The sequence below is a fragment of the Brachyistius frenatus genome, unplaced genomic scaffold (genome assembly GCF_029030835.1).
Source record: "Brachyistius frenatus isolate BFR_SWC_R1_liver_20210118 unplaced genomic scaffold, ASM2903083v1 Contig_149, whole genome shotgun sequence".
In the NCBI taxonomy this organism is placed as follows: Eukaryota; Metazoa; Chordata; class Actinopteri; family Embiotocidae; genus Brachyistius; species Brachyistius frenatus.
Window position 1 is genome coordinate 556,592 of NW_027210748.1, and position 26,036 is coordinate 582,627.

Here is a 26,036-nt window from a genome sequence, read left to right on the forward strand (position 1 = left end):
TGAAGATTCAGCCCTCGTCTGAGTCATCCAGTCTTTACACCTCCACCCAACATGTTTACTGGGAGAACCATCTGTGCACCATCAAATATATCTAATATAAGCGCTGTTATAACAAGATTCAACCACAAGAATTGCAAAACATTGTTTGTATGAGCATAACAGGACAGTATTAGAGAAACGTCTTGTGTTACAGTGGCCATGGTGTACACTTGTACACTTGACGGCTGATGCCAATAATGAAAAATGAAATGTCCGTACTCTGTCTGACCGTATAGAAGTCCCGTGTTACAGCTGCTACAAGTTTTCTACGATTACAGAGCACTGTCTGCTCTTTACGTACTGGAGACGGAGGAGTCGAAGGCTGTGTTTCAAATGGTGTACTTCCTTTAGTGCACAAACATTTAGTACTCTTAGGGTCTGATTTACTAAAGTCTTGCATGTATGAAATCACGTGCAAACTCCACATCACCTGCAAAAAAATATCCAAGCAGATTTACTAACGACGTGCAGTGAGGACTGCGTCTTTCAAATGTGTAGTTTAACACACGTTGTCCATTTTGCGTGTTTGCCTGCATGCATATGTAATATCGGGCGTTTCAACTTGAAGGTGTAAAATACTGGGAGGGAACATGCAAATAGAACAATTTAGCACCCGCAACGACATTTACTAAACCTGAAAGTAGAAACAGGAGAAGTGATTGTTGTGTATTTTGGTACGACTGAAAGGAACGTATTAATCAGATGCGCAAATCTGGAGAGACGGCTGCTCTTATTGTTTTGAGAAGGAGACGCAGGAAAGTAAAGAATACGTAGAGAACGTGGTTTTACACCCATGGAAAAAATGTTGAGATGTCAGAGGCATAAATTAATCAGACATATCGTTTGTCAAGTGATGATATTTCTGAGTGATTGAATGAACTGAATGATGAATGACAGCAAACAATAAGGAGGAGAGACGAAATACCAACAATTAAATAACTTCTTGCGAGTCAGCATTGTCCTGCCTCTGGATCATTCCAGCGTATCGCAGCTTGGATATCCCACCAGTCCCGTTATTCAGGTGAGCTGTCACAGGTCCTGAAAGTGTCCCGCAGAATTCACAGGTAGCTTCATAAGGTTCACGAGCACTCGCGAGGCACTGGATGAAAAGTCACCTGTTCATCAAAGAAAGATCTGGACCTGCTGATCGGTGTTTGTTAGAGGATCTCATCCACCGTCCTCCTCTTTTATTTGCCGACGTTTTATTATTAAGCCTTTTTATTTTCCCCACAGTACTGACTTTCTTGCTAATAATGTCCAATACTGTATAGCGTTTTGTTCTTGTTATATTTATATTTCTTAATGTCAATGGCATCAGATTTACTTTTCCTTTTGCGGTTGCTCTGTTTTCCATTGCTTGAATCACTTTAACACGTAAACCCTCATTTAAATACAGCGATTTGCACCTGATTTCAATGATGCAATTATTCAGTAAATCACCCGCAAAACGGGTGCAAAAAAATGTGCAAACTTTTGGGAGGAACACGCAATTTAGTACCTGCTGCTTTTCTGCTGCGTGGCCAAGATGACGACCGGTGAGTGCTGAACGTGTCCAGCGTTTAGTGTGCTGCATGTTTACATACTCGTCAGTGTAAACACACACTAATGGACTTAAAATGAGTGTAAGTACGCCATTTGGAACACAGCAATAGTGCCGGATCTTTCATCACACACTGATGAAGGAGACCAGTGATGGAGCCCTTTAAGTGTTCACTTCATTAACTGCATTAGATAAAATATTCAAACATTTGTCGGGGCTGACAAAATGTTTAAGGCCGATTCAGCGTCAGTGGAGTCGACTTCATCCCCAGAAACATGTCAGTGAATTAATGCCGGCCGGGTGCTGAACAGACCCAGGCTGAAGGGACTGAGGAGAGAGGCCGACAGTCGACAAACAGTAAGATAGAGACAAATAATAAAAAAAAAATGATGTCTCTTATTTGAAATTGAAAAAAATGATGGGCACCCACCTCTTCATCTGTGTAATGGACGATGTCGAGTTTTGTACAAGCTTTTTAGATGAGGTGGAGGAGGAGGGAAGGGAGAGAGGGATTTTGGGGGACTTCGGTGGGGGCAGGATGGAGCATTGCGAGGACTTGGACATGTTGAACCTGAATGAGAAACAGAGAGGAGTCAACAAATTATAACATATGTAGTTTTGATACAGTATTTTTTCCTAAGACAAAAAGGAACTGTATATTTTTTCTATAGCAAAGCATTTGAAAAGATAAACGAATAATCCTTCAAAGCTCTGCAGACACACAGACATGACATTAGGTCACCCAACTCGATGAACCAACAGGAATAATCATTTTTACTTTTTGTTCAATTTTTAATGGAATTAAACAACAATATTAACATGTTTTGTTAACAAATCCAACAGGGTGCGGTGGAAATGGGAAAAAAACAAGCATCAACCAGCGGTGACGTCACCCGTTGGTTTGTGAACGTTATGAAGCCTCGAGTTCGGAATTTGTCCGTCGCCATTTTGCTAAATCGGAGCGGTTCGGAGCAGGAAGTGACCATATTTGGATGAGCTGGGGGAGGAGCCAGAGGTGGATCTGACTGATCTGATTGGAAACCTGACGATACTACGTCCCGCCCACCGATAGCTGTAACCTGACTGCACCACAGGCCTGTCAATCAGACAGACACGCCAAAAACAGGTCTTTTTAAATCTTCTTTTCTAATTAATGAGGGATTATTTTCAGATGGACCTCCAGAAAACTAATAAGAAGGAGTGCAGTTGAGACAAACCCCTCATATGAGGCTCAGCAGACAAACTAAGGAAAAACACCTATATGTAGACAGGCCATGGTTGTGTAAGACTATTTAAATTTTCTTTTTTTGCTGCCCACAAGAGTTTCTACAGTCTGTCATTATCTCTCTAAATGGCAGTTCTGATCCTATTCTGGATTCAAGCTTAACAATTACCAAAAAAACAAGTAATAAGAAAGTGTCACCTCAAAGAGGATGAGACTGAGCGAGGTGGCCGTTGTCCCTTCAGTGCTCTCAGTTTGTCTCCCTGAGTTAGACTGGTTTCGTTGCAGTTATTCTACACAGAAAGAGAGAGTGTTATCAGTATTAAAAAAGAACAATTATTCATATTGATCTGTAAGAAAGTGTGAAGTCTTGGGGTTGCATTGCAAATATACAGTGGGTACGGAAAGTATTCAGACCCCTTTAAATTTTTCACTCTTTGTTTCATTGCAGCCATTTGCTAAAATCAAAAAAGTTCATTTTATTTCTCATTAATGTACACTTAGCACCCCATCTTGACAGAAAAAAACAGAAATGTAGAAATTTGTGCAAATTTATTAAGAAAGAAAAACTGAAATATCACATGGTCATAAGTATTCAGACCCTTTGCTCAGTATTGAGTAGAAGCACCCTTTTGAGCTCGTACAGCCATGAGTCTTCTTGGGAATGATGCAACAAGCTTTTCACACCTGGATTTGGGGATCCTCTGCCATTCTTCCTTGCAGATCCTCTCCAGTTCCGTCAGGTTGGATGGTGAACGTTGGTGGACAGCCATTTTCAGGTCTCTCCAGAGATGCTCCATTGGGTTTAGGTCAGGGCTCTGGCTGGGCCAGTCAAGAATGGTCACAGAGTTGTTCCGAAGCCACTCCTTTGTTATTTTAGCTGTGTGCTTCGGGTCGTTGTCTTGTTGGAAGGTGAACCTTCGGCCCAGTCTGAGGTCCAGAGCACTCTGGAAGAGGTTTTCTTCCAGGATATCTCTGTACTTGGCCGCATTCATCTTTCCTTCAATTGCAACCAGTCGTCCTGTCCCTGCAGCTGAAAAACACCCCCATAGCATGATGCTGCCACCACCATGTTTCACTGTTGGGATTGTATTGGGCAGGTGATGAGCAGTGCCTGGTTTTCTCCACACATACCGCTTAGAATTAACGCCAAAAAGTTCAATCAGACCAGAGAATCTTATTTCTCATAGTCCAGCTGTGTTTAATTAAACTGATTGGACTTGATTAGGAAAGGCACACACCTGTCTATATAAGACCTTACAGCTCACAGTGCATGTCAGAGCAAATGAGAATCATGAGGTCGAAGGAACTGTCCAAGGAGCTCAGAGACAGAATTGTGGCAAGGCACAGATCTGGCCAAGGTTACAAAATAATGTCTGCAGCACTCAAGGTTCCTAAGAGCACAGTGGCCTCCATAATCCTTAAATGGAAGAAGTTTGGGACGACCAGAACTCTTCCTAGACCTGGCCGTCCAGCCAAACTGAGCAATCGTGGGAGAAGAGCCTTGGTGAGAGAGGTAAAGAAGAACCCAAAGATCACTGTGGCTGAGCTCCAGAGATGCAGTAGGGAGATGGGAGAAAGTTCCACAAAGTCAACTATCACTGCAGCCCTCCACCAGTCGGGGCTTTATGGCAGAGTGGCCCGACGGAAGCCTCTCCTCAGTGCAAGACATATGAAAGCCCGCATAGAGTTTGACAAAAAACACATGAAGGACTCCCAGACTATGAGAAATAAGATTCTCTGGTCTGATGAGACCAAGATTGAACTTTTTGGCGTTAATTCTAAGCGGTATGTGTGGAGAAAACCAGGCACTGCTCATCACCTGCCCAATACAATCCCAACAGTGAAACATGGTGGTGGCAGCATCATGCTATGGAGGTGTTTTTCAGCTGCAGGAACAGGACGACTGGTTGCAATTGAAGGAAAGATGAATGCGGCCAAGTACAGAGATATCCTGGAAGAAAACCTCTTCCAGAGTGCTCTGGACCTCAGACTGGGCCGAAGGTTCACCTTCCAACAAGACAATGACCCTAAGCACACAGCTAAAATAACAAAGGAGTGGCTTCGGAACAACTCTGTGACCATTCTTGACTGGCCCAGCCAGAGCCCTGACCTAAACCCAATTGAGCATCACTGGAGAGACCTGAAAATGTCTGTCCACCAACGTTCACCATCCAACCTGACGGAACTGGAGAGGATCTGCAAGGAAGAATGGCAGAGGATCCCCAAATCCAGGTGTGAAAAGCTTGTTGCATCATTCCCAAGAAGACTCATGGCTGTACGAGCTCAAAAGGGTGCTTCTACTCAATACTGAGCAAAGGCTCTGAATACTTATGACCATGTGATATTTCAGTTTTTCTTTCTTAATAAATTTGCACAAATTTCTACATTTCTGTTTTTTTCTGTCAAGATGGGGTGCTGAGTGTACATTAATGAGAAATAAAATGAACTTTTTTGATTTTAGCAAATGGCTGCAATGAAACACAGTGAAAAATTTAAAGGGGTCTGAATACTTTCCGTACCCACTGTAAATGAATGGTCTGTTTGCAGTTTTATATTGTGCAATTATCGTTTCATAAGAGCTGTAATAATGATGGCAGAAAGTCCCTCCCCTCACCTCGTCCAAGCTGTATGATTTGCAGAGGGTGGTATTGATTGACAGGTCATCCATGCTGGAGAGGAGGCGGGACATGGCTTCCTGTTTACCTCCCTCCAGGGAGTCACAGCTGTGGAGCTGCTGCTGACGCTGTTGATGCAGCTGCTGTCGGCGACTCAGTCTCGCATGGACCAGCTTCTGTTTGGACCGATGCACATCGCCCTGCACCCACAAACTGTGCTGTTTCCTACATATATACACACACACACACACACACACACACACACACACACACACACACACACACACACACACACACACACACACACACACACACACAGACAATAGTCACGTAAAAATGTATATACATTTTTCATGTTAGCATACAACAGTAAAAAGAAAAAAGCAAGTAGAGATGCTTTGATAGGAATCAGATAACAATTTTCAGCAAAGTATCGGACCCATGCGACGTTAAAGAGACGACCAAAACTGTTTGTACTAAAAATTTTAGCAATCCACTGTGGGTGTGTTAAGATATTTCAGTAACATATAAAAGTGGACAATTAAAAAGACAATTGCTGGTATTATTCTACATTTTCATTGTCAATAAATCCCCCCAAAAAAGGTTACAAAAAACATGATAAGTCTTATGACTCCCTGCCTGTAGTTCTTAGCCCATCTCTGAATCTTCAAAAGTAACCCAAAAATGTCATTAACGTTGAGTAATGTTACTCAAAGAAGAAATAAGAAATATCACTTTTGTTAGGAAATATTTTCAGCAGCTGATTAATCCACATTTGGTTCTGTATTGATGATGATGATGACCAACAGCTCAAACAACGTTGCCATATCGGGCAAAATGTACCTGGATTAAAGGTTCAGTGTGACACATGTTGGGGTATCTATTGGCAGATATTAAATATAATATTCATAATGGCTCAGTTTTGGTCTTTCTATCTGTAATTTATTCAGTTTATACCCTGTAACACTCTCAGCCCACCAGAGGTCCCCAGTCTCTCTCTCTCAGTGTCCTGCCTGCCACCTCATCAACCAGCTCCACCTTCAGCCACTCTGCAAACAGCCATCTGCTCTCATGTTGTGTTCCAGATGACTCAGTACACTAACAAACAGGGTTCACATGTTAGGACTCTGGTGTAGTGCAGGAGATGTCTCAAAAGCACACTATCCTTTTGTACTGACAGGAAATTACTTCAGCATGTGAAGCCAAAATATCTGCAGCTTCAATTATTTTACCCAGAAAATGAACATGTTTTTCATGCAATCTGTTTAACACACAATAAACAACAATAAACACTCTGATGGCTTTCGTTCAGCAGCAGCAGTGAAAAAGAAACACTTCCTGTTCAGGAAACAGCTGCAGCTTGCTCAGACACTTTTAATTTGAACATTCTTTACATTGGTGGCCCCGCCCCTTCTTCTACAGAGCCAAGATGGCGACCGTTTAGGGTGGAAGGTGTCCAGAGTTCCACACCTCTTCTTTTGGAGGTTCTGAGTGCTTCATCCTGGTACTTGTAGTGCACTGCATGTTTCTGGACTGACAGAGTGAACACACTGATACACTCAGAGTAGAGAGAGTTAGAACACAAATACAACATCTGGAACACAAGTACAACATCTGGAACACAAGAACAACATCTGGAACACAAGTACAACATCTGGGACACAAGTACAACATCTGGAACACAAGAACAACATCTGGAACACAAGAACAACATCTGGAACACAGGGACAACATCTGGAACACATCACCAGTCTGCCACTACTAGTTACCAGATGATAGTTTTTGTTTTTTTCTCTCTGAGCCTTGACGTTAGTTTTCCTAGAGTTCTGTTTACCTGTCTGTCTTTTGTTTCAACAATTCAACAATCCCTTGTGAGTAAAGTTCTCAGTCAGCTTCAAACTGCCTCCGTGTCCTTTTCCTTGTTGAACTTTATCAATGATTGTATTTACATTAGTGTACAATCACCTGAAACTAAGAATCACTGTGTTTTCATGACCTCAGAATGAGCCAATCATATCTACTTATAGGACGCAGGTTCTAAGAAACCGGTATGAAAGTGTCTGTAGAGGGTTTTCTTGTTTTCTGTAAACCACATTATATTCTCTTCCACGTGTGGAAGAGGAGGGTGAGATATTTAATTTATGGCAATCTGTAATCTCACCACTAGATGTCACTAAAACCCTAAACACTGCTGGAAACCACCAGTCCACAACTCTATAAAAAACCTTCTGATGCATCTCAAAGGGGGAAAACAGTGAACTCTGTTGTTTCTGAGCCTGAAACTCACTCTTCTAAGAAGTTCTGCTGGGGGCCGATGACGGATCCGGGTCGGCAGATTCTCATCCAAGCGATGGCCTCAGCTGCAGTGAACCGGAAGTGCTTCATCAGGTAGCAGCCGATCAGAGTGCCGGTACGGCCCAGTCCAGCTAGGGTTGGACAGGGTTTTTAAAGAAAGACCTTCAGGACGTGCACTTTTCACTGTGAAACAGAAAATGAATGCAGTCTCACCTTTACAGTGCACCGCCACAGCCCCTTTAGTACTTTCACACACATGCAGGAACCGCCTGGTGATGAGGTCGGAGGGCGTGGTCCCGTCGAGGAAGAAGAGATCATGGTGCTCGAATCCCGCATCCTCAAAGCGCCGGCTGTCATACAGCTTCCTGTTCAGACGAACCACGGCTGTTACATTGTTCTGGTCGAAATATGCGAAGTACGCCTCGGGTGAATGGAGAGGATAACCTGCAGACACAGTCAGGGAGAGAGTTACAGTAGTGGGACATTTTCATCACTTTCTATAGACGAATGATTTACTTCTTGGGAGCTCAGGAAACCTGCCCTGTGCTGTGTTGGTGTGAAATGTGACTCACCGTTCTCTATCTTGCTGCGAGGGTGAGGGCTGCTGAACGCCATAATTTTCCCTGGAATGATCCAGTTCATATCTCCGTTTTCAACTCGCTATAAACACAGAGAGAAAAGAGGCAGCTGTAGCGTTACAGAGATAATCCAACCACGTGGAACCAATTCAGATCCACTTAAACTTTTGTCTGTTCCGGAGACACGTTTTTAAACTAAGGGTGACAAAGCATTTTCAGTCAAGAGGCCCCGAGTTATGGATCGAGCTGCCGAGGAAATAAGGTCTGCAGAGTCAGTGACATCTTTTTGTGAGCTTTTGCTGATTTTAGTGAGACACTCTTATTTCTTTTATACCCTGTTTTAATTTATTTTTATGTTTGTTTTATACGATCATTGGCTTATTAGAATTCACTTGTTATTTTGTTTTAATGGCTTATTTTATGCGAAGCACTGTGTCACTGGAGTTTAGAAAATTGCTATACAATAATATTGTTAAGATAGCCTGTACACCACAATAAAAACAAGAACATGCCTCATTGATGGGATTGCATTCTTTCGTTTTTCCATGTTTTGTCTGTTTGCCGTTCATTTTGATGACAGACAGTCCGTCACATATCTGTGGAGAGCTGATTCTTCTCAGCTGCTACTTGCTGGAGATGAATGGTTGCTCTCGCCTCCTCAGACTCCCTGATTCAAGTCAGGGGACATAGTTGGCCAGAAACTTGTACGTTTTCAATGTGACACTTGGTGATAACATTTTCAAACTTGCATTCATAGTGCCATCTATAAAAGTCATCTCCCCTACAGCACAAATTCAGCAGCGTGTCAGCATGTTTCACGGTTGGTCTTCTGCACTCACTGTGGTGGTTGAGTCCAGTTGCACACCAAACATGCTAAACCCGGTCTGATCCGGAGTCATTTATTTTGGTTTCCTCTGACTAGTAAATGTGTTGCCAGTGTTAATCAAGCTTCTTTTTATGGTCTTTGACAAATTTTCATCTTTCAGTTGTGTGACATTTAGTGACCGATACATTTCCTCTTGGACTCTGTGTGTAGAAGTTGACTTCATGGAAATCCTTCAAACTGTCTGAGCATCATGAAAACCAACGTCCACATATAATCTTTGCGCTGTTTCAGAAGCATTTAGCCTTCAGTGTGTTTTTAAGTGAAAGGTTGTGTGAATTGTGCATTGTCTTCATTTTTCAGAACCTAACTGCATGTTGTGTAATTGATAGTCTGACTCTAACTCTGATCCACTGTCACCACTGTTTCAACTTTTATTCAGTAGTTACCAAACTTCTCCCCTTTTTATGAAACTTCACAGTCTGGTTTCCCACTTGTTCAGGCAACGTCTTTACATGTAGAATCATGTAATCCAGTCCAAAACGGTTTACAGGTTCTTTGATGACATAGTTCATGTATTTACCTGCATTGGGGCCTGTGTTTCAACAGTGTTGGGAAGGTTACAGATTACTATTTCATCTTTTTTAACTGTAATATGTGATTTAACTATTTTCATTCCATCATCAAAGTAATGTTACTTATTACATTTGATTACTTTTCCAGATAATGTTTTACACAGAGAAATAAAGCTGAATAGTCAAAAAAAATTTAATATATAGTAGGCAAATTAAACCTCACAACATTGATTACTGTCAAACTTTTATTAAAAGTTCTTCAATATAAACTGAATCAAGATTTGAATGTTTCATTTTAAGGCACAAAGACCAAAAACAAATCACAAGTATGTTGATCACAACTGACTGCAGCAAAGTAAAGATGTTCCTTTAAGTTTAAACTCCACGCTGAGTGATGACAGAATGATCAACAGGTCTGACAACTGGTCACAGTTTTTCACACTGGTTCCTGAATGACTTTTTAAATACCTCTTTATCTTATTCTACAACATGGCAGTTGCTTAGAGAAATACACATTGATTTGATTGGCAGAGAGGCAGTGCAAATTCTAACAGGAGAAAAAAAATAATGCTTAAAATTTAAGCACATACAGTGAACCCTCGTTTTTCGGGGGGGTTACGTTCCAAATAGAAACCGTGATAGGCGAAATCCGTGAAGTAGAAACCTTTATTTTACAATTGAAATAGATAGAACTGGACATTAAATATATCTACGTTACATATAGTCGTAATGTGATTTCAATGCACGATGCAAATCCGTGAAGCAGCGAGACCGTGAAAGGTGAACCGCGTTATAGCGAGGGTTCACTGTACTGCAAAATGAATGTAGTCTGTCTAGACGGAGACAGACTACATTCCTGTGCAGCAACAAAATGAACATTATATTGTATATATATATATATATATGCTTTTTACAGAAAAGTCACCAACAATTTCATTAGTAACTATAGTAACTTAAGTTACATTTTTATTCTCAATAACTGTAACTGATTTAAATGATTTATTTTGGAATTTGATTACATGTAACAAGCCTGAGACTGGTTTTCAATGTTCCCTTTTGAACTTGTGGGTTTTTATCAGCTCAAACAACCTTCACTTCAAGTTTGAAGTAATAGTAACTATTGAAAGATGATACTATTTAGAATTATTTAACATAATTTAACATGTATTCAGTTTACTTTAGTTGTATAAGGTGTTACCTCATAATGTTCATATTCCTCAGCGTTGAAATTTTCAAAGTCCAGGAAGCTGTGCTGTAAAGCCTGCAGAGAGAATAGAGAGGACAGTGGAGGAGAGTTTTTATCTGCAGCTGCACGTTCATATGTAATTTACCAAAGTGATCTGTTGTTGTTGGTCTCAGCTGTTCTTGTTGTTTACCTTGCGGACTCCTTGTAAGCAGTCCAGGACCGTGAGGTTGAAGGAGCATTCACCTGCTGCTGCATCTCTGTGGAGTGCACACAACACACACACACACACACACACACACACACACACACACACACACACACACACACACACACACACACACACACACACACACACACACACACACACACAACAACGGGGATATGTTCATTTAGTTTAAAGTAAAGAATTCATTTGTGGCATCAGATGCATTCGGTGTGGTGGGACGTTTGACTACATGTGAAGCCTCTCCAACAATCAAATGTTATAATATTTCTGATTGTACTTTTGTTTTTTAATATATTATATAATGATGGCAACATCATGTCCAACCTGCTTGTCTCGAATAAAAACCATCAAGTTCACAGTGAGGAAGTAGTGATGGCGGAGAACGTTGAAATCTCTATTTTTCCAAACCATATGGAGCCTTTATTGAAATGAAAATATACAAGAGGCAAGCAGGGATACGCTCTGACCTTTGTGAGTTGTTCCAAGTTATGCTGCTTGATCAGAAACAGCACCTGAGTTACATGTTTTTGTGAGCAGTTGTACGTGTATATCCAATTTTGGGTCAAACTCAGGAAATCAGAGACCTTTGAAATGCTTCAGAAAATCTACAGAAACGAAAAAGCGAGCCAGGTGAGGTGTTTTGAGTAGCATTGACATTTCAAGAGGGGAAGAACGTCATGCATCAGGCCAGGAGTGCAAAACCTGTGAGTTTTCTTTGACTTTTTGGAGGTTGTGCATTGTGAATTCTTTTCTCAAGATTAAACTGTCAACACAGAGTTTTACTGTGATCCTCTGAGGTGTCTGAGAGAAAATGTTCAGTGCAAACCAGCTGAACTGTGGCGCGATGACACGAGTTCTCCAACATGACAACATGAAAACACAAGTTTTCTCGCCCTCAACAACACAGAGATCATATCAAATCATCTCCGCCCACCCCGTCTCCTCGGTGGATTTGGCTCCATGTGACTTCTTTCTGTTCCCCAAAGAACGTGACACAAAATTGGATGTGTTCTCTCTGCTCAGGTTTCAAGTGCACGGTGAGATCGTTGCCAGTGGTCACAAAAAGGTGTGTAACCATACTGACTCGCGAGGGTTATAGCTTCGCCCTGCTTCGTGCATGTAGCTGCAGTGCTGCGCTCCCTTCATGTGCAACAGGAGCAGTCTTGGGACTTTTTGATTGAATCTTGTACAGTATTCTTGCCATCACGTTCATGGTTTTCCAAACATGACATGAAAGGAAAACAGGATATTTCCACAAGACGTGTGTCAGTGTACCTGAACGGCAGGTAGCCGGTGTTGTTTCCTGAGATCAGAGTCCGGTAGACTTCTTCAGGACTCCTTTTCAAATAAATCACCTACAGTGTGAGCACAGGTGAAACTGTGTTACTAATAATGGACAGACGGACAGATGGGTTGATATGAATTGATATGAAGTGATGGATCAATAAAAATATATATATTTACAGCGAAGGCACCGATGAGAACAGCAGCATTGGCTCTCTTCTTCTGGTCATAACTTGTGTAGTGGACCAGTTTTTTTCTCGACATTGTGAAGGACTGGAAACAAAGCGAGTCGATACCCATCGTTAATAATCAATGACATGAGTGTGAATAATTTAATTGTCCACTGCTAGAACAAAGTAGACTATAAAGTTAAAGTGCAGAGCTTCCTGTCAGCCTGAGGTGGAACCTGGAATCTCTACACAGGATAAGACATGAGAGCCGTCCTGCATGTGACGTGCGGCTGGATTACCTTGAGCTTCTTGTTGAGTTTGCAGCAGTATCTGTACAGCATGGCCAGGTTAAGAGGCCCAAAGTCGGCATAGAAACTGCAACACAGTAAACAGATGTACAGCAGTGTGTAAATTAAGTTACTATTATGTGTGTAAAGTTTCAGTTAGTCTATGCATTAAACTGTAGTTGAAATGTCTCATACTGCAGGCACATTCCACGAGTTCCTCTCATGGCCCCTCGGGGGAAGGAGGAACTGGCTTATCTAGTTTAGCACACATAGAGCAAATGCCATATGGGAGACAAAGAGACCACATGCTGTTTTATAACCCCATGTATACAATAAAAGGAGCAAAGAGGGAAGTCTGTGTTGGAGTTGGCTGATGCCAGGTAGAAGACCCTGCAACACAGTAAACAGATGAACATGTCATATGATCTTGTATGTGTTTTTGAATTTATATTTTTGGAAAATACAAAACTTCATATTTTTTTATAACAGACAGTAAATGTGATACACAGAACAGGTTTTAAACCAACATATACATTTATATGTATATGTGTTTGTATATTGTATTGTGAGGGGATATTGTTTCCTTCCATTTAAGTTATTAATGTGCCAGCAGACGCACAAATGTTATCGCGTTACACCCTGAATTATGTTTGGACCTGTAACAAAAAAACAAAAACAAACAAAAAAATGATGTAAAAGGATTCAGTAATTATTGCGTCACTGACCATAGCGCTGCCATGAGCGATCAACAGCAAAGAACATTTTACCAGGAAACCTCACAGAGATTAAAATCCCCTTTAACAATGCTGCCCAGCAACCACAGGATCCAGATCAGATCAGACAATAGAAACTAAAACCTTCTAAGTTGAAGAAATCTGAAGCACTCAAGAGTTTGATTATTTCATAATGTAAGACTTGTATTTGTGGTTTCCTCTGCTGGACGCGGTTTATCATGTGACTTTACCTGCGTACACTGATGAGGTGACTGCTCAAAATTGATCATTGCCAACAGGAAGACAAAACATCCATTCTGTATTTGCCGTGATGAATGGCTGAAACTTGTTGGCATGTTTTTTTTTGTTTTTTTTTTTTTTAACTTTGATTAGATATTAAAGTCTTTTTAAATGGCCCTCTGGAATGCTTCAGATTTATTCAACTCAAACTGGTTTGATCCCCAAACTGAAGCGCAGCAGAGGGACACCTGTTGACATCCGAGCAAGCGCTGCAGGCCGACTGTGGTGCAGTAAAACTAAAAATACAGAAATCTGACAACACAAGGTGACAAAAATGTGAAACTGTGACAAAAATGTGCAGAAAAAATATTTCTAGGAAGACACCATAATAAGATCATACAAATCTTTGTTTTATATATTGTTGTGGTGGTTTTGTGACTCTGCAGTTTTTTGGTGTGTTTTTATTCTAGTTTTGGTTTGTGTTTGTGCTTGTTTTTCCTCCCTGAGGCTGTTTTGCATCCATTCGTGGTTGTTTTGTGTCTTTGTTGTCACCTCACATCTGTTTACAGTTGTTCTGTGTGTGTAGTTGTTTTCTAAACCTTTCTTGGCCATTTTTCATTTCTTGGTTGTCGTTTTGTGTCTTAGTTATTTTTTTATTTTCCATCCCAACATAGTTGTTTTAATTCCTGGGGCCTCTGACTCCTTGGGCCCTTACGTTTATGACCAGCAGGCCCCATTCAGTAATCCATATGTGTCTGTATGGGACAAAATAGAAAGCTTTTACTTTGAATGGATGTACAGCTGATACTTCCTGTACAGATTAGTACACTGGACAGATGTGTAATAAGGCAGAGTGTCCTCTGGGGGTCTCTGTGTCCCGTCTACCTGAAGTGTCTGCAGGATATTAACCTCTATTTGAGTTATTTAACTTTACAAATGTATTCTGTAGTTTTAAAGCAAATAAAAACCTCACGAGGTCAGTTCAGTGTGTCACAGGCCAGTGGAACACCTCCTGGTGTATCATGATAATCTGCGACAGCGTCTGACTTTGACGTATGATGAGATGAGCGTTCAGTGACCTCTTAAACACATTAGGCGCCTGGATTTCCTTTTTGCTGTTTTACAAACCCGACCGTCTGGATCTTCACTCCAGATGTATTCTGATGCCAGAAGGCCCGAATGGTAAATAATGGAGCCAAAACCTTTCAGCGTCATCTCGTGGGAAAATCAGACTTGTGTAATTTACAGTGCAGAGGCCATCCATGTCAGCGGATGCTGACCTTGCACATTTTCAGTGCAAGCTTGCAGCTTAAAGCATGGGAACAACATGATTCTGACTTCTGTTTTATGAGGGTTGAATCTGTTTTCTTTATTTAAAGTGCTCCCTTTATTATTTGAGGTTCTGAACAAAATATACCACGTTTCAGTTTTACCTCATTTGGATCATTAGACCTCCATTCATCACTTGTTTCAACATGCAGAGACACCCAGAGACACAAGTTCATATCCACCTTTATCTTTCCTTTACAAGCTGCTGTTACTACAGTGTTATTTATTCGACTTCTGACCCAAAACAAGAACAAGAGATCACTGGCAGAGGTCTGACGGATGGTTAGGAACTCAGGCTGTTACTTAATGTCTAATTTCAAATTATTTCTTGAGAGACCGTTTTACACAAAACCTTTAATTGTTCAATTAATTTATTCTTTTAGAATTGTGTTTCTTTTTTTACTTATGGGACAGAAACTTGCTTTTGGCCAAAGTCAGCTGGGATAGGCTCCAGTTTATTATTATTATTAGTAGTAGTAGTAGTATTCTTATTAATTGTTATTATGTGCTTTGTTCTTTAAATCGTACAAAAGATATTATACAAATAGTGTCAACTTACAAGGTATTTTTATTTCTTTTAAATCTTACAGAGAATCCTGGTTCTGACTCGCCTCCTTTGACCTCTTTAGTCACCGTGTCCACCTCAGTCACTAACAGCACCAGCGTCAGGAGACCCTGCACCACTAAAGAACACGTAAGTCCACAGTCTTTATGAGCGCATGCAGTTTACGGTGCTTTTATCTGATACAAACCATGTGATTATTTATCCTCCCTTTATGGTTCACCCTCTATTATGTCTCATCTCTGTATTTGATCTGACTCACACAACTGGAGCCCACTGCTGTTTTAAATACTATTTAAATACATAACTTTTTAGTGAACTATCTGCATTTTTTGGGATGCTAAGGATTAAAGCACCATGTCAAACACCACCTGCTGCCCACACTGGAGGTAGAAACGGGAGGCTGGGATGATTAAGAGTCCAGTCTGAATGGCATCATCCAGTGTTTGTCCTAAATCCCTCTGCATCACGAGGGCACAGCCACTGATGTCATCTTGGCCTTGGTTTCTCTTACAAACACAAAGATTACTAATGCTGACCAAATCATGAAGGAAGGAAGGAAGGAAGGAAGGAAGGAAGGAAGGAAGGAAGGAAGGAAGGAAGGAAGGAAGGAAGGAAGGAAGGAAGGAAGGAAGGAAGGAAGGAAGGAAGGAAGGAAGGAAGGAAGGAAGGAAGGAAGGAAGAAAGGAAGGAAGGCAGGGAGGATTGTAAAAAAGGCTGGGATGGATTTTGTTTGTACATACTTTGCATAAATGTGTTATTAAAGGCAAACAGTGATGAAGCTCTTGTGAAGCTCACATTGCTCAGTTGGATTGTGATCAGGTAACCGTGACGAACGTCTTTCTAAACTTAAATGATCTGCATTTAAAATAAAAACAATCTATTGTTCATCATAAATGAGAGCACGCTGATAAATTTGAATCTCAATTTGTTATTCATTACAAACAGAGAAGTTTCTTTTGAGTTTTTTTTTCAGGGAATTCAGGAATATCAACTTTTACTGTGTTTACTTGTCCTGTAAAATCTCACAACTTAAAGGTGCGGTGTATTAAGACTAAGTTATTGGCAGAAATGGAGTACAATATTCATAATTATGTTTTCATCAGTGAGTAATCATCTGAAACTAAAGTTGTGTTCAGACCAAAATTCGCTTTGTGTTACTCGCAGGTGTTAAAGTTCAATATTTTCAACACGTTGCTGAATTTGTGGACATTTGTGTCTTTGCATTGACCTTGTATGTAATCACTCTGTGGAAATAACTCGCTTTGTGTTTGATCTTAACAGACCATTAGAATCGCTGTTTGTTACCTCAGAAAAAACAAACACCGGCTCTAGAGGGGGACTTTTGCATTTTTTCACAAATGTCGCGGCCACCACAGATTCTCTGACACCCTTCCAAGGTGAAGGTGAGCAGAAAGGTGTTTCTGCTGGTTTCAATCTGAAACCTCGGACGTGACTGAATCCTGCTCACTGTTCCTCTAAGATCAGGAGCTCAGTTGACTAAATGTCCAGTGGATTGTTTATCGAACTCATCAACATTATTTTGTATTTAGGTTGAATTTGAATCTTTCTTTTTCCTCATTTAAAAAAAGCTTCATGAGGGAGGCCGTTATGTGATGATGATGATGATGATGATGATCCTCAATGGCTGAGTGAAAGTTAACGTGAACAGAGTTCAGTGAAGAAAACTGAAGCTGTGAGTAATAATATAAGTGGCAGTAGGTACGACATTAAACTGACAGCATGAGTTATTATTTATTTTTTCACGTCATTTAATAATTGCCCCGGACTGACTCCCCTCTGACTGATACAGAATGAAACCACCAGTTTGGCCTTTAACCTGCAGGCACTGCCTCCACAGGTTATCTGTTCAGGCTTGGATCAGATTTAAGGCCCTTTTTTCCAGCTTATAAACACAAGAGATGCCCCTCCGATCCCTCAGTATGATAAATCATCAGCTCCCCATAACTGAGGATTCGTTGGGTTATGCATACAGATTGACAAGACAAAAGAGTCGTGAAGAGAAGAGACGACAAAAAGGGGAGAAACAAATACAAGACGGACTGTGAAACCCTGAATCACTCCTGCATACATTCAAACAGTGGACTCTACATCAACCTCCATATCCTTAGTGCCACATGCTGTCACAGAGGAGGCACTGAACTATAGTTCCTAAATCTGACTGTAACTCAAATGATAATAACCTCATAAGAAAAAAGTTAGTGTGCGATCTGTCAGTGGAATCATTATACAGTAACTGTATGTTTAAAGAAGAGTTCAGACAAACCGATACTGTCAGTCAGTGAGGAAACTTAAACCTCCTCAAACCGAGAGTGAAGTCAACGTTTAGAAGCCACTTATAGACGGAAAACTGCTGATGTATTTGATATTTGTGAGAAAATCTTGGAATAAGTTTATGTGCACTGAATTGTATTGTAATATTGTTTGCACCAAGTACTTTTATACTGTTTAGTTGGTGAGTTTTATGCATGAGGAGTGAGGGTGAGAATATCAGGACAGCGATGGGTCACAGATTTTAGTGCAACACCGACTCAGACTTTGTGCAGTTTGGTTTTCTGATTGTGAATGTGATATAGTTTATGTCAGGGTTTTTCAACCTCAGCAGCAAGACAGACGGACACGGACATCACTGGAGACGCAGCGGGTGTTGTCAATTATTGGTTACGAATAACTCTTAATGTTAATCTATGCATTAATGAAATACACTAATTTACACACATTTCTTCAATGTATAAATTTCAGACCATTTGTTTATGATACTATCAAATCGGTGTTTACAGCAGGTGCAGCAGGAAAACAGTGAAACAGACAGGTGTCTTCTTCTTCTAGAAAATCTTAAACGGGTAAATTTCGGTCCGTGAGCCAGAGTTTAAATAACCCTGGTTTATGTTACAGCTTGCTTATCTCCATTTGCAGCAAGAATGTAATAGCAAGAAAACAGCCATGGCATTAATATATATCATATATACATATACATGTATATATAGTCAGATCCACCGCACGTCTTAATGCGGTCACTCAAAGCTACAAAAAAAATAAAATGGCAACAGACAACATGTCAGATTTGGAGCTTTAAAGTATCAGTTAACAAGCCAGCTGGTGGTTTGTCATTTGTTCAAAATAATGCTTTACAACTTTGAAATAACAAAAGAAAATCCTCCAAATAATTATAGTATTGATGAAAGGTAGTACAGTGTAATCGATGGTAACACATTTGTTTGTTACATTACTTAGAAAATATCTTTTCTAGGTAACATGTGAACTGTACATGAGGAGAGCTCCATAGGTTCATCACTTTTATTGAAATGTATTGTTTAGATTTTTTTTTTAAATTTGTCCTTTTCTTTCATTCTTTAAACCTAAATATTCATTGAAATTAATATTGGTCTGTGTTTTTAAAAAAATTTTTAATCACACAGGTCATTACAGTTTAATGTCTGTAGTTTCCTATTTGGAAGTAACTTTTATGAATTTTTTTTAAATATGAAAACAAACTTATTTTTACATCATTATTTATTGTTTTCCAAAAAGTATAAACTTTGTTTTGCTAGATTAAGAAAAACATTCATATTCAATTTCTCCTTTAGAACTCTATTTAAATTCTGCCCTGAACAAAATGCTGTCATCTGCAAATAAAAAACACTTTAACCTTTTGGAAACTTGCATTTAACTAGTGGTAATCTAGCCATTAATTCCAGTCTGTCTAATCTACTGAACATCCGTGACACAGAAGGCCTCCATCAACAACACTGCTCACACCCATGTGACAGCTGTTTTGAATTTGTGTGAAACAGCAGCAACAAATGGACGAACACACAAAGTGATGAGTCGGAGTGCTCATTTGAAACCACCTGTTGAAGTCTCACCTCTCATACAGGAATTCTTCATCGGTGCTGAAGTAGTGTGTGCTGGCCGTGTTCTTCGGTTTGACACGTAGACTGGCAAAGTACAGCCGGTCTGTGATGTACAGCGCACACACACACACACACACACACACACACACACACACACACACACACACACACACACACACACACACACACACACACACACACACACACACACACACACACACACACACACACACACACACACACACACACACACAGAGAGGAAGACAAGCAGACAGAAAACATGGCATTACTGACAGGTGTTGTGGGATCACAGGCAGCTCTGGCTTCATTTCAGGGACATGCCTCTCAAGCGAACCATGCTGGTGTGTTCGTGGACCATACAGAGAAACAGACGGTTCGTGAAACGCTCTCACGGTTCATTTTGGACATTTCAAAACTTGCTCTTCATGAAATGTGAATCAAACATGTGACATTTAGACCACTAGAAACTCCTCATACATCTCTCATAGCAAACCTTTCTATGGCACTTCAATGCAGAAACTCTTCTCTGCTTAACTAAGTTGCTATGGCAACATCATCCCAAAGGTCATCGGCCTTCCACCAGACACTTGTGCATGTCTGTTACTTAACTGTGTTAAAATACAACTTAATCCTGGCACGACTGATGAGCTACTCCAGAGCGTCATCCCTTACAGAGCCTTTATAAAAATACAGTCACTCTAAACAAGGCCATGGCTTTATAAATAAACTACTCATGACTGTGTATTAGTATTACCATTTACTGTCTTTAATAGATCATGAAGACCCTTAAAGACTGCTCCTTTAATGATTTTTAAACATTTAAAACTGCAGAAATGAAGTTTTTTTTTAAGAAGTCAGAACCTGGCAAACATAAACTTGTTATTCGTAGGCTATATTATATCAGTGTTTGTTAACCACTGATAAATACTTTATAAAGGGTTACCTAAAGTACCTTCACATTTACCTTGATACAGCACGTGTTCCTACTGACATCATCTTTTTGCTCAATAAGTGAGGTAGCTGAGGGCCAGCGCATTACACCTTGAGCCCAGCTCTGAGCCTATATTTGTTATAAAGTTCTTTATTAGTTGAATCCATTCAAAAATATGTCAAGTTCAGTGTGAACAGATGTTTATTGCAATGTAATTAGGAATGTACAAATAACTATCAGTGAATTATACTGTCACTGAAAAAAAACCCTTTTAAAATATGATTACTTACAAGTTCTGAAATAAGAGCATTTTTCCATCTGGTTTCGAAGTGTATTTACTGTATTCCAAAGGGATATTGGAGATGACGATATCATCACTGAATCTAAAATTAAATGCATCATGCCTGTGTACATATAACTGACACGACAATAAGTAACATCCCATTGTTTCTACCTGTTAGAAACAATCAGAGAATAAACAAACTAGTGGTCTACAAGGTATTTCAGGAATATTTCAGAGGGAATCTGGTGTGCCAAAGATGATATTTTTTTTATCTTAAGGTGTTATTGTTGTACTCTTACAACGTCCCTCAGCGTCCATTAGACGCTAATGGTGAGTCTGTGGTTACCTCCCAGGATTGATGTTTAACGTTTACATAAAATGATGTTTATTATTGATTAAAATACCACAGACACGTAAAACGTACCTTTAATGAGTTCTGACGCGCCGGATTGTTCACACTGGTCTGCCATTTGACTCACTTACAGGTGTCTTCTTTAATAATATCCGTTTAAGGTGACATCAGAATATGAAATGAAAAAGAATCCACTGGTCCTGTGATTCAAACTGAAATGGGTTTTTGGGTTATTTGTTGTGAAGATGAAGCCTCTTGAGATGTGTCCAGAAAATCACACGTTCACTTTTAAATATCATCATATCATGTCCATTTTCCCAGTTTAGTGTTCTTGTAGATAAAAACGTCCAACTTTAAGTGAACTCAGAATAACTCTTCAGTGCTAAAATGTTTGAAGCTCCATGTTCACAGCCGATGAGGCGACCAGCACGTGTCTCCAAAGTCAAATAAAATCCAAGTTCCTCATCTCTCTCTCTCTCTCTCTCTGATGCCTACTGACTCACTTTGAACTGACAAAAAGTCCCCCCCGCAAAAAATTCAGTTCCCCAATGACCGGAATATTCCATCAACCGGAATCGGAGACACTCCGTCCCGCGTCGGCAGGAGCGCTAATCTCCCTGCTGCTCTGCACATGCTCAGTCAGTGGCCACACACACACACACACACACACACACACACACACACACACACACACACACACACACACACACACACACACACACACACACACACACACACACACACACACACACACACACACACACACACACGCGTTTATCTTTCTATCTCTGTGAAGACACTAATTGACATAATGCATTCCTTCACCCTTACTTTAACCATCACAACTAAGTGCCCCAACCCTTACCCTTATCCTTATCCCCCCCCAATCCCCTCCCCACCCCACACACAAACTCTAGCCTTAAACTTTAAATGAGGTCACAACAAAGGTTTTTTAGCCACATAAATTAGGGAGACTTTAGAGCATGCTGCCAAATCTGGTGAGGTGGCTGAAACAGTGCTTGTTGTTTATGTTCCTGTAATCCCTTTTTCTCAGTAATGTGCATTTATATAACAGCTACATTTTCATGCTGCTGAACAAAAACAGCGTTCCGTATCTGTGATTTACCATTAAGTTGGAAGACATTTAATGTGATTTGTTTTCATTTCCAGTCTATCAATACACAGTATCTGCTCTCAGGAAATGTCCTGCGATGTGGATTACAGTCACTTCCAATGGCTCACACAGCAGATTGGGTGAGTCATCCGGTCGGAGGATTGTACTGTAGATTGCTCCCGTCACCCGAGGGTGTGGAGCCAAGGGCCTGGGTGGCAAATGTCTGAGCTCCCCACTGGCCTGGCTGAGCTGTGAGTTTCACATGCAGGTCAACTAAATCTGCACTTATACACAAGTGTTTCAGATGGTGGTTATACAGGAAGTGTTTGGCTTATTATAAAAGAAAAATTCGTACAATCACTAATCCTCCAAAAAAAATTCTCGTAGGAACACGAACAGGTTCAAATATATCGATTTCGAACGGAACGTGTCAGCATATGCAGTCATTTCATGCACACTGCTGTCAAACAGTGTCACGGCTTCATATGTTTGGTGCCATCATCTTATTACAGCTCATAGTTACGTTTTAAAGTTAAGGGACCTCCAATAAATAACAACAATCTGCTGTCTCAGAGAAGTAACGTAGTTCAGATGATGTTTATGATGTGAGTTTATAGGAGGAAGAGGGTGGATGATTAAATGATTGCAGGAGACCAGTGTTCAGTTCCCGTGCAACCATAATTCAAGACTGTTTTTTTAAAACTAGGTTTACTGTTTCCATGATGACAAAGGTTATATATCTTGGTTTAAGCCATCGTTTTAACCCAAACCGTTATCTTTCTCTCACCCTAACTACTTTTTGTGCCTAAACTTAAATAAGGGACGCTAACGAAACACTGTAAATGATCCTCTAGACTAGAGTGTTTCCTTCTGTTGGGAACATAATGTGTGTTTGTGAGTTTGAGAACAAAATAATTCCCAGATATAATAGGTGTTCTGTAGCTGGTTCTGAGGATACCAATGTCAGTCTGTCTGTTGGTCAGTCAGTTGATGTCTTGGTACAGAAAAGCCTCCCAAACCCGAACGGGGAGCTGAAAGCTGAAGACTCTTCCCCCTCTTCTGCTTCTGAAGAATCTAGGAATTGCAAGTAAGGAAGCTTTCTGAGAGCATGAAGATGTTCAAGATAAGCTGCAGTTTGGTTATCATAAGCTTTGTAAGTTAGGAGAAGATGTTTGAATTCTATTGTTGAGCAAATGAAGAGAGATGTGATTTCTCTCGTTAAATCACGCCAGTGCTTTTGCTGCAGCATTTTGGATCAACTGCAGACTTTTTAAAGACTTACTATACTCCTGGGTAGTAATAACAAATGCATGGACTATAGTTTCTGAGCATTGTTTTCAGACAAGATGTTCCAGATCTTAGCGTAATAAAAACCTCTGCAATGCCAGAACTGAGAGGACACGATAACAAACTTGACATCTTTAAGAGTCAGAGTTCTGTTGAGCCGTGTATTCCTTTAACTGTCACTGATGATTTCATGAGATTTTTAACATGTATCATTGTAAGTGTTTCGTAAAAATGAATCACATCCCTCCTCGCCAACAGTAGTTTTACAAATGTCTGTAAGACCTGATTCATGTTTAGACCACTTCTCTTCCATAGATCTCTCTAAATTCAACAACTGTTTCATCTAAACTATTAAAATGTCTTTTAGACCTCATCACAAATAAACTTCTTAAGGATATTTTACTTTTTAATCAACACTTATTATCAACCCTGCTAGATCTGATCATTATTTTATTTTTTTATTAAGAAGCTACATACCACAGACTTTTAACATTGCGGAAACTGAACCTAAAGAACTATAACTAACCTTCCTTTTTTTTTTTTTTTTCTAAAATATCGCAAATAAATGATGTTGCCATTTGTACAGGAATAGTTTGAAGATAAGATTCAGGTGACCCTAAAACTCTTGTTAGTTATGCTGCTGTAGACCAAATGTGCTGGAGGACCTCCCATGATGCACTGAACACATTTCCTCTGCTCTCTTTCAACTCATTCGCATGGAGACATACAGTATCATATCATTAGCGTTGTGTCTTCTTTATCCAATTGTTTGTGCTTTTTCCTCTCTGTCCTCTTTCCGTCTTTCTACAGGGGTCTCTGATGAGTTTCTTATTTGTGGTTCTTTGCCTCGTTAACCTGTCCAGCGTTTATTGACTGTTGTTTTTCTGTGCGGTTCTTCTCGCTCTCCGCTCACCCCAAGGCAGATGGCTGCCCACCTCTGAGTCTGTTTCTGTCCAACCCAGCATCACAGCAACGTGAGAAATAGACACGCTTTGGCCTGTCTAGGTGTGAAACGTACACATTTTCCTGTAGTGGACGAAAATGAAACCTTATCATTGTCACAGACTGCCAGGCAGGAAGATGAGGTTTGAATCAAGGAGGTGACAAAGTTTTTGTTGAGGTGTTTCTTGTTTTCGAAACCCAACCACGTGTTTTAGCAATAAGTTTCATTTTCCTGTAAATCACATGGCTCTCAGCATGTAGTAAGTTTCATAATCTTCCACAACAGGAAAATGTGTAACTGTCACGCCTAGACAGGCCAAAGTGTGTCTATTTCCCGTTTTACCGTGATTAATATGCGGTAGTCCTCCACACTGTCGCTGATCTGAGATTTAGTGAATTGTTGGCATCTCTCTACAATGTTGTAACATCTGGACCTTACTAGTGCCCAGAGATGACTTATCTTGTGATTTGGTGCTGTACAAATAAAATTGAAATTGAATTGAATTGAACACTCAAGCGTTTGTCAGTTCAAGTCCCAAGAGACAGATGGCTTCCATAAAACCAAAACCCATTTCAGTACCATGTTTCTCCACTTCACTCATTTTACTCTGGCTCTTGAGAAATTAATTCCCATCAGTACTACTTTTTTTTTAAGGAACTGGTGAGATTCTGATGGTTTCAAGTCAAGATATAGAGCTTCAGTGCTCCTTCTGTCACTTACAATCTACCAAAAGTAAAACTTCTTTGATAAATGCAAGTGGTTCAAAGTCCATTTTATTTGACAGAGTTTAAATATTTGTATTTCTCTTTAAGTAGAGCAACACGCAAGTAAAATGTTCATCTGTGTTGTGAGTAGATGCCGACATTGTCTAAATCTTTCCTTTATCTTGGTAATGTTGTCCTGACCTCACACTCTGTCTGACCTCTAACACACACACATCTTTGTGTACGGGATGTAGTCCTATTCCTGGTTTTAGCTTCACCTGCCCCAGTTAGCCAATTAGACATCAGATTAACAGAAGGGAGGGAATGAGTAGGGTCACAGTCGAGGACACCTGCACCAGGAACGTGGACTGAATCACAAGATAAACCATCCTTGTAATGGTTTATCATCAAAAAAGAAAAAAAACAATAAATGGATGTTGTAATAATAAATGCATCAAAAGTCATTCGTATCACCAAAGTACAACATTTTAATTTATACATGTTAAACTTCAGAGGTGAATTGTAACACTATTAATAGTCACACTTCTGTTCCAGGATTGGAGGGAGTGTTATAATGATTTGGAGGTTGGTCCTTCAATGAGAGACTGCCCCCATGTGTTCATTCACATTATGACGTCTGCTCTATCTGCTGTTCTTTCCCAGTGAGTCTGAATGAAAGTGTTCTACTTGTTTAACTGAAACATGATGATTGATATCTTATAAATGACCTCTATATCTCACAAAATTATAATCCTAATCTGGTGTAGAGGGACGCAGTTGGTTGGTTTACCGATCAGGCAAAGAGGACAACTGTCCCAAGAAACCACATGTATTACTGC

At 40.2% G+C, this 26,036-nt stretch overlaps 1 protein-coding gene across 1 annotated transcript; it reads right to left on the reverse strand.

Annotated features, from left to right (window-relative positions):
- Positions 1–936: 936 nt before the first annotated feature.
- On the reverse strand, positions 937–21,629 carry LOC138631120 (dual specificity protein phosphatase CDC14AB-like). The gene is made up of 14 exons (XM_069715885.1): positions 21,222–21,629; positions 19,575–19,665; positions 12,856–12,931; positions 12,567–12,659; positions 12,378–12,457; positions 11,067–11,133; positions 10,889–10,951; positions 8,287–8,374; positions 7,928–8,158; positions 7,707–7,845; positions 5,419–5,644; positions 3,003–3,094; positions 2,010–2,150; positions 937–1,906 (listed from the first exon to the last, which is right to left on the reverse strand). Exons 1-14 carry the CDS (start codon positions 21,265–21,267, stop codon positions 1,858–1,860), a joined length of 1,482 nt encoding a protein of 493 aa, XP_069571986.1. The 5' UTR covers positions 21,268–21,629; the 3' UTR covers positions 937–1,857.
- Between the last annotated feature and the right edge of the window lie 4,407 nt (positions 21,630–26,036).

Coding starts and splice junctions, on each gene's coding strand:
- LOC138631120 (XM_069715885.1), bottom strand. CDS start 21,267: ATGGCAGACCAGTGTGAACAATCCGGCGCGTCAGAACTCATTAAAG. Junction 5,645..7,706: donor CAGCAGAACTTCTTAGAAGA/GTGAGTTTCAGG, acceptor GTATATATGTAG/GAAACAGCACAGTTTGTGGG. Junction 3,095..5,418: donor AATCATACAGCTTGGACGAG/GTGAGGGGAGGG, acceptor CTTTCTGTGTAG/AATAACTGCAACGAAACCAG.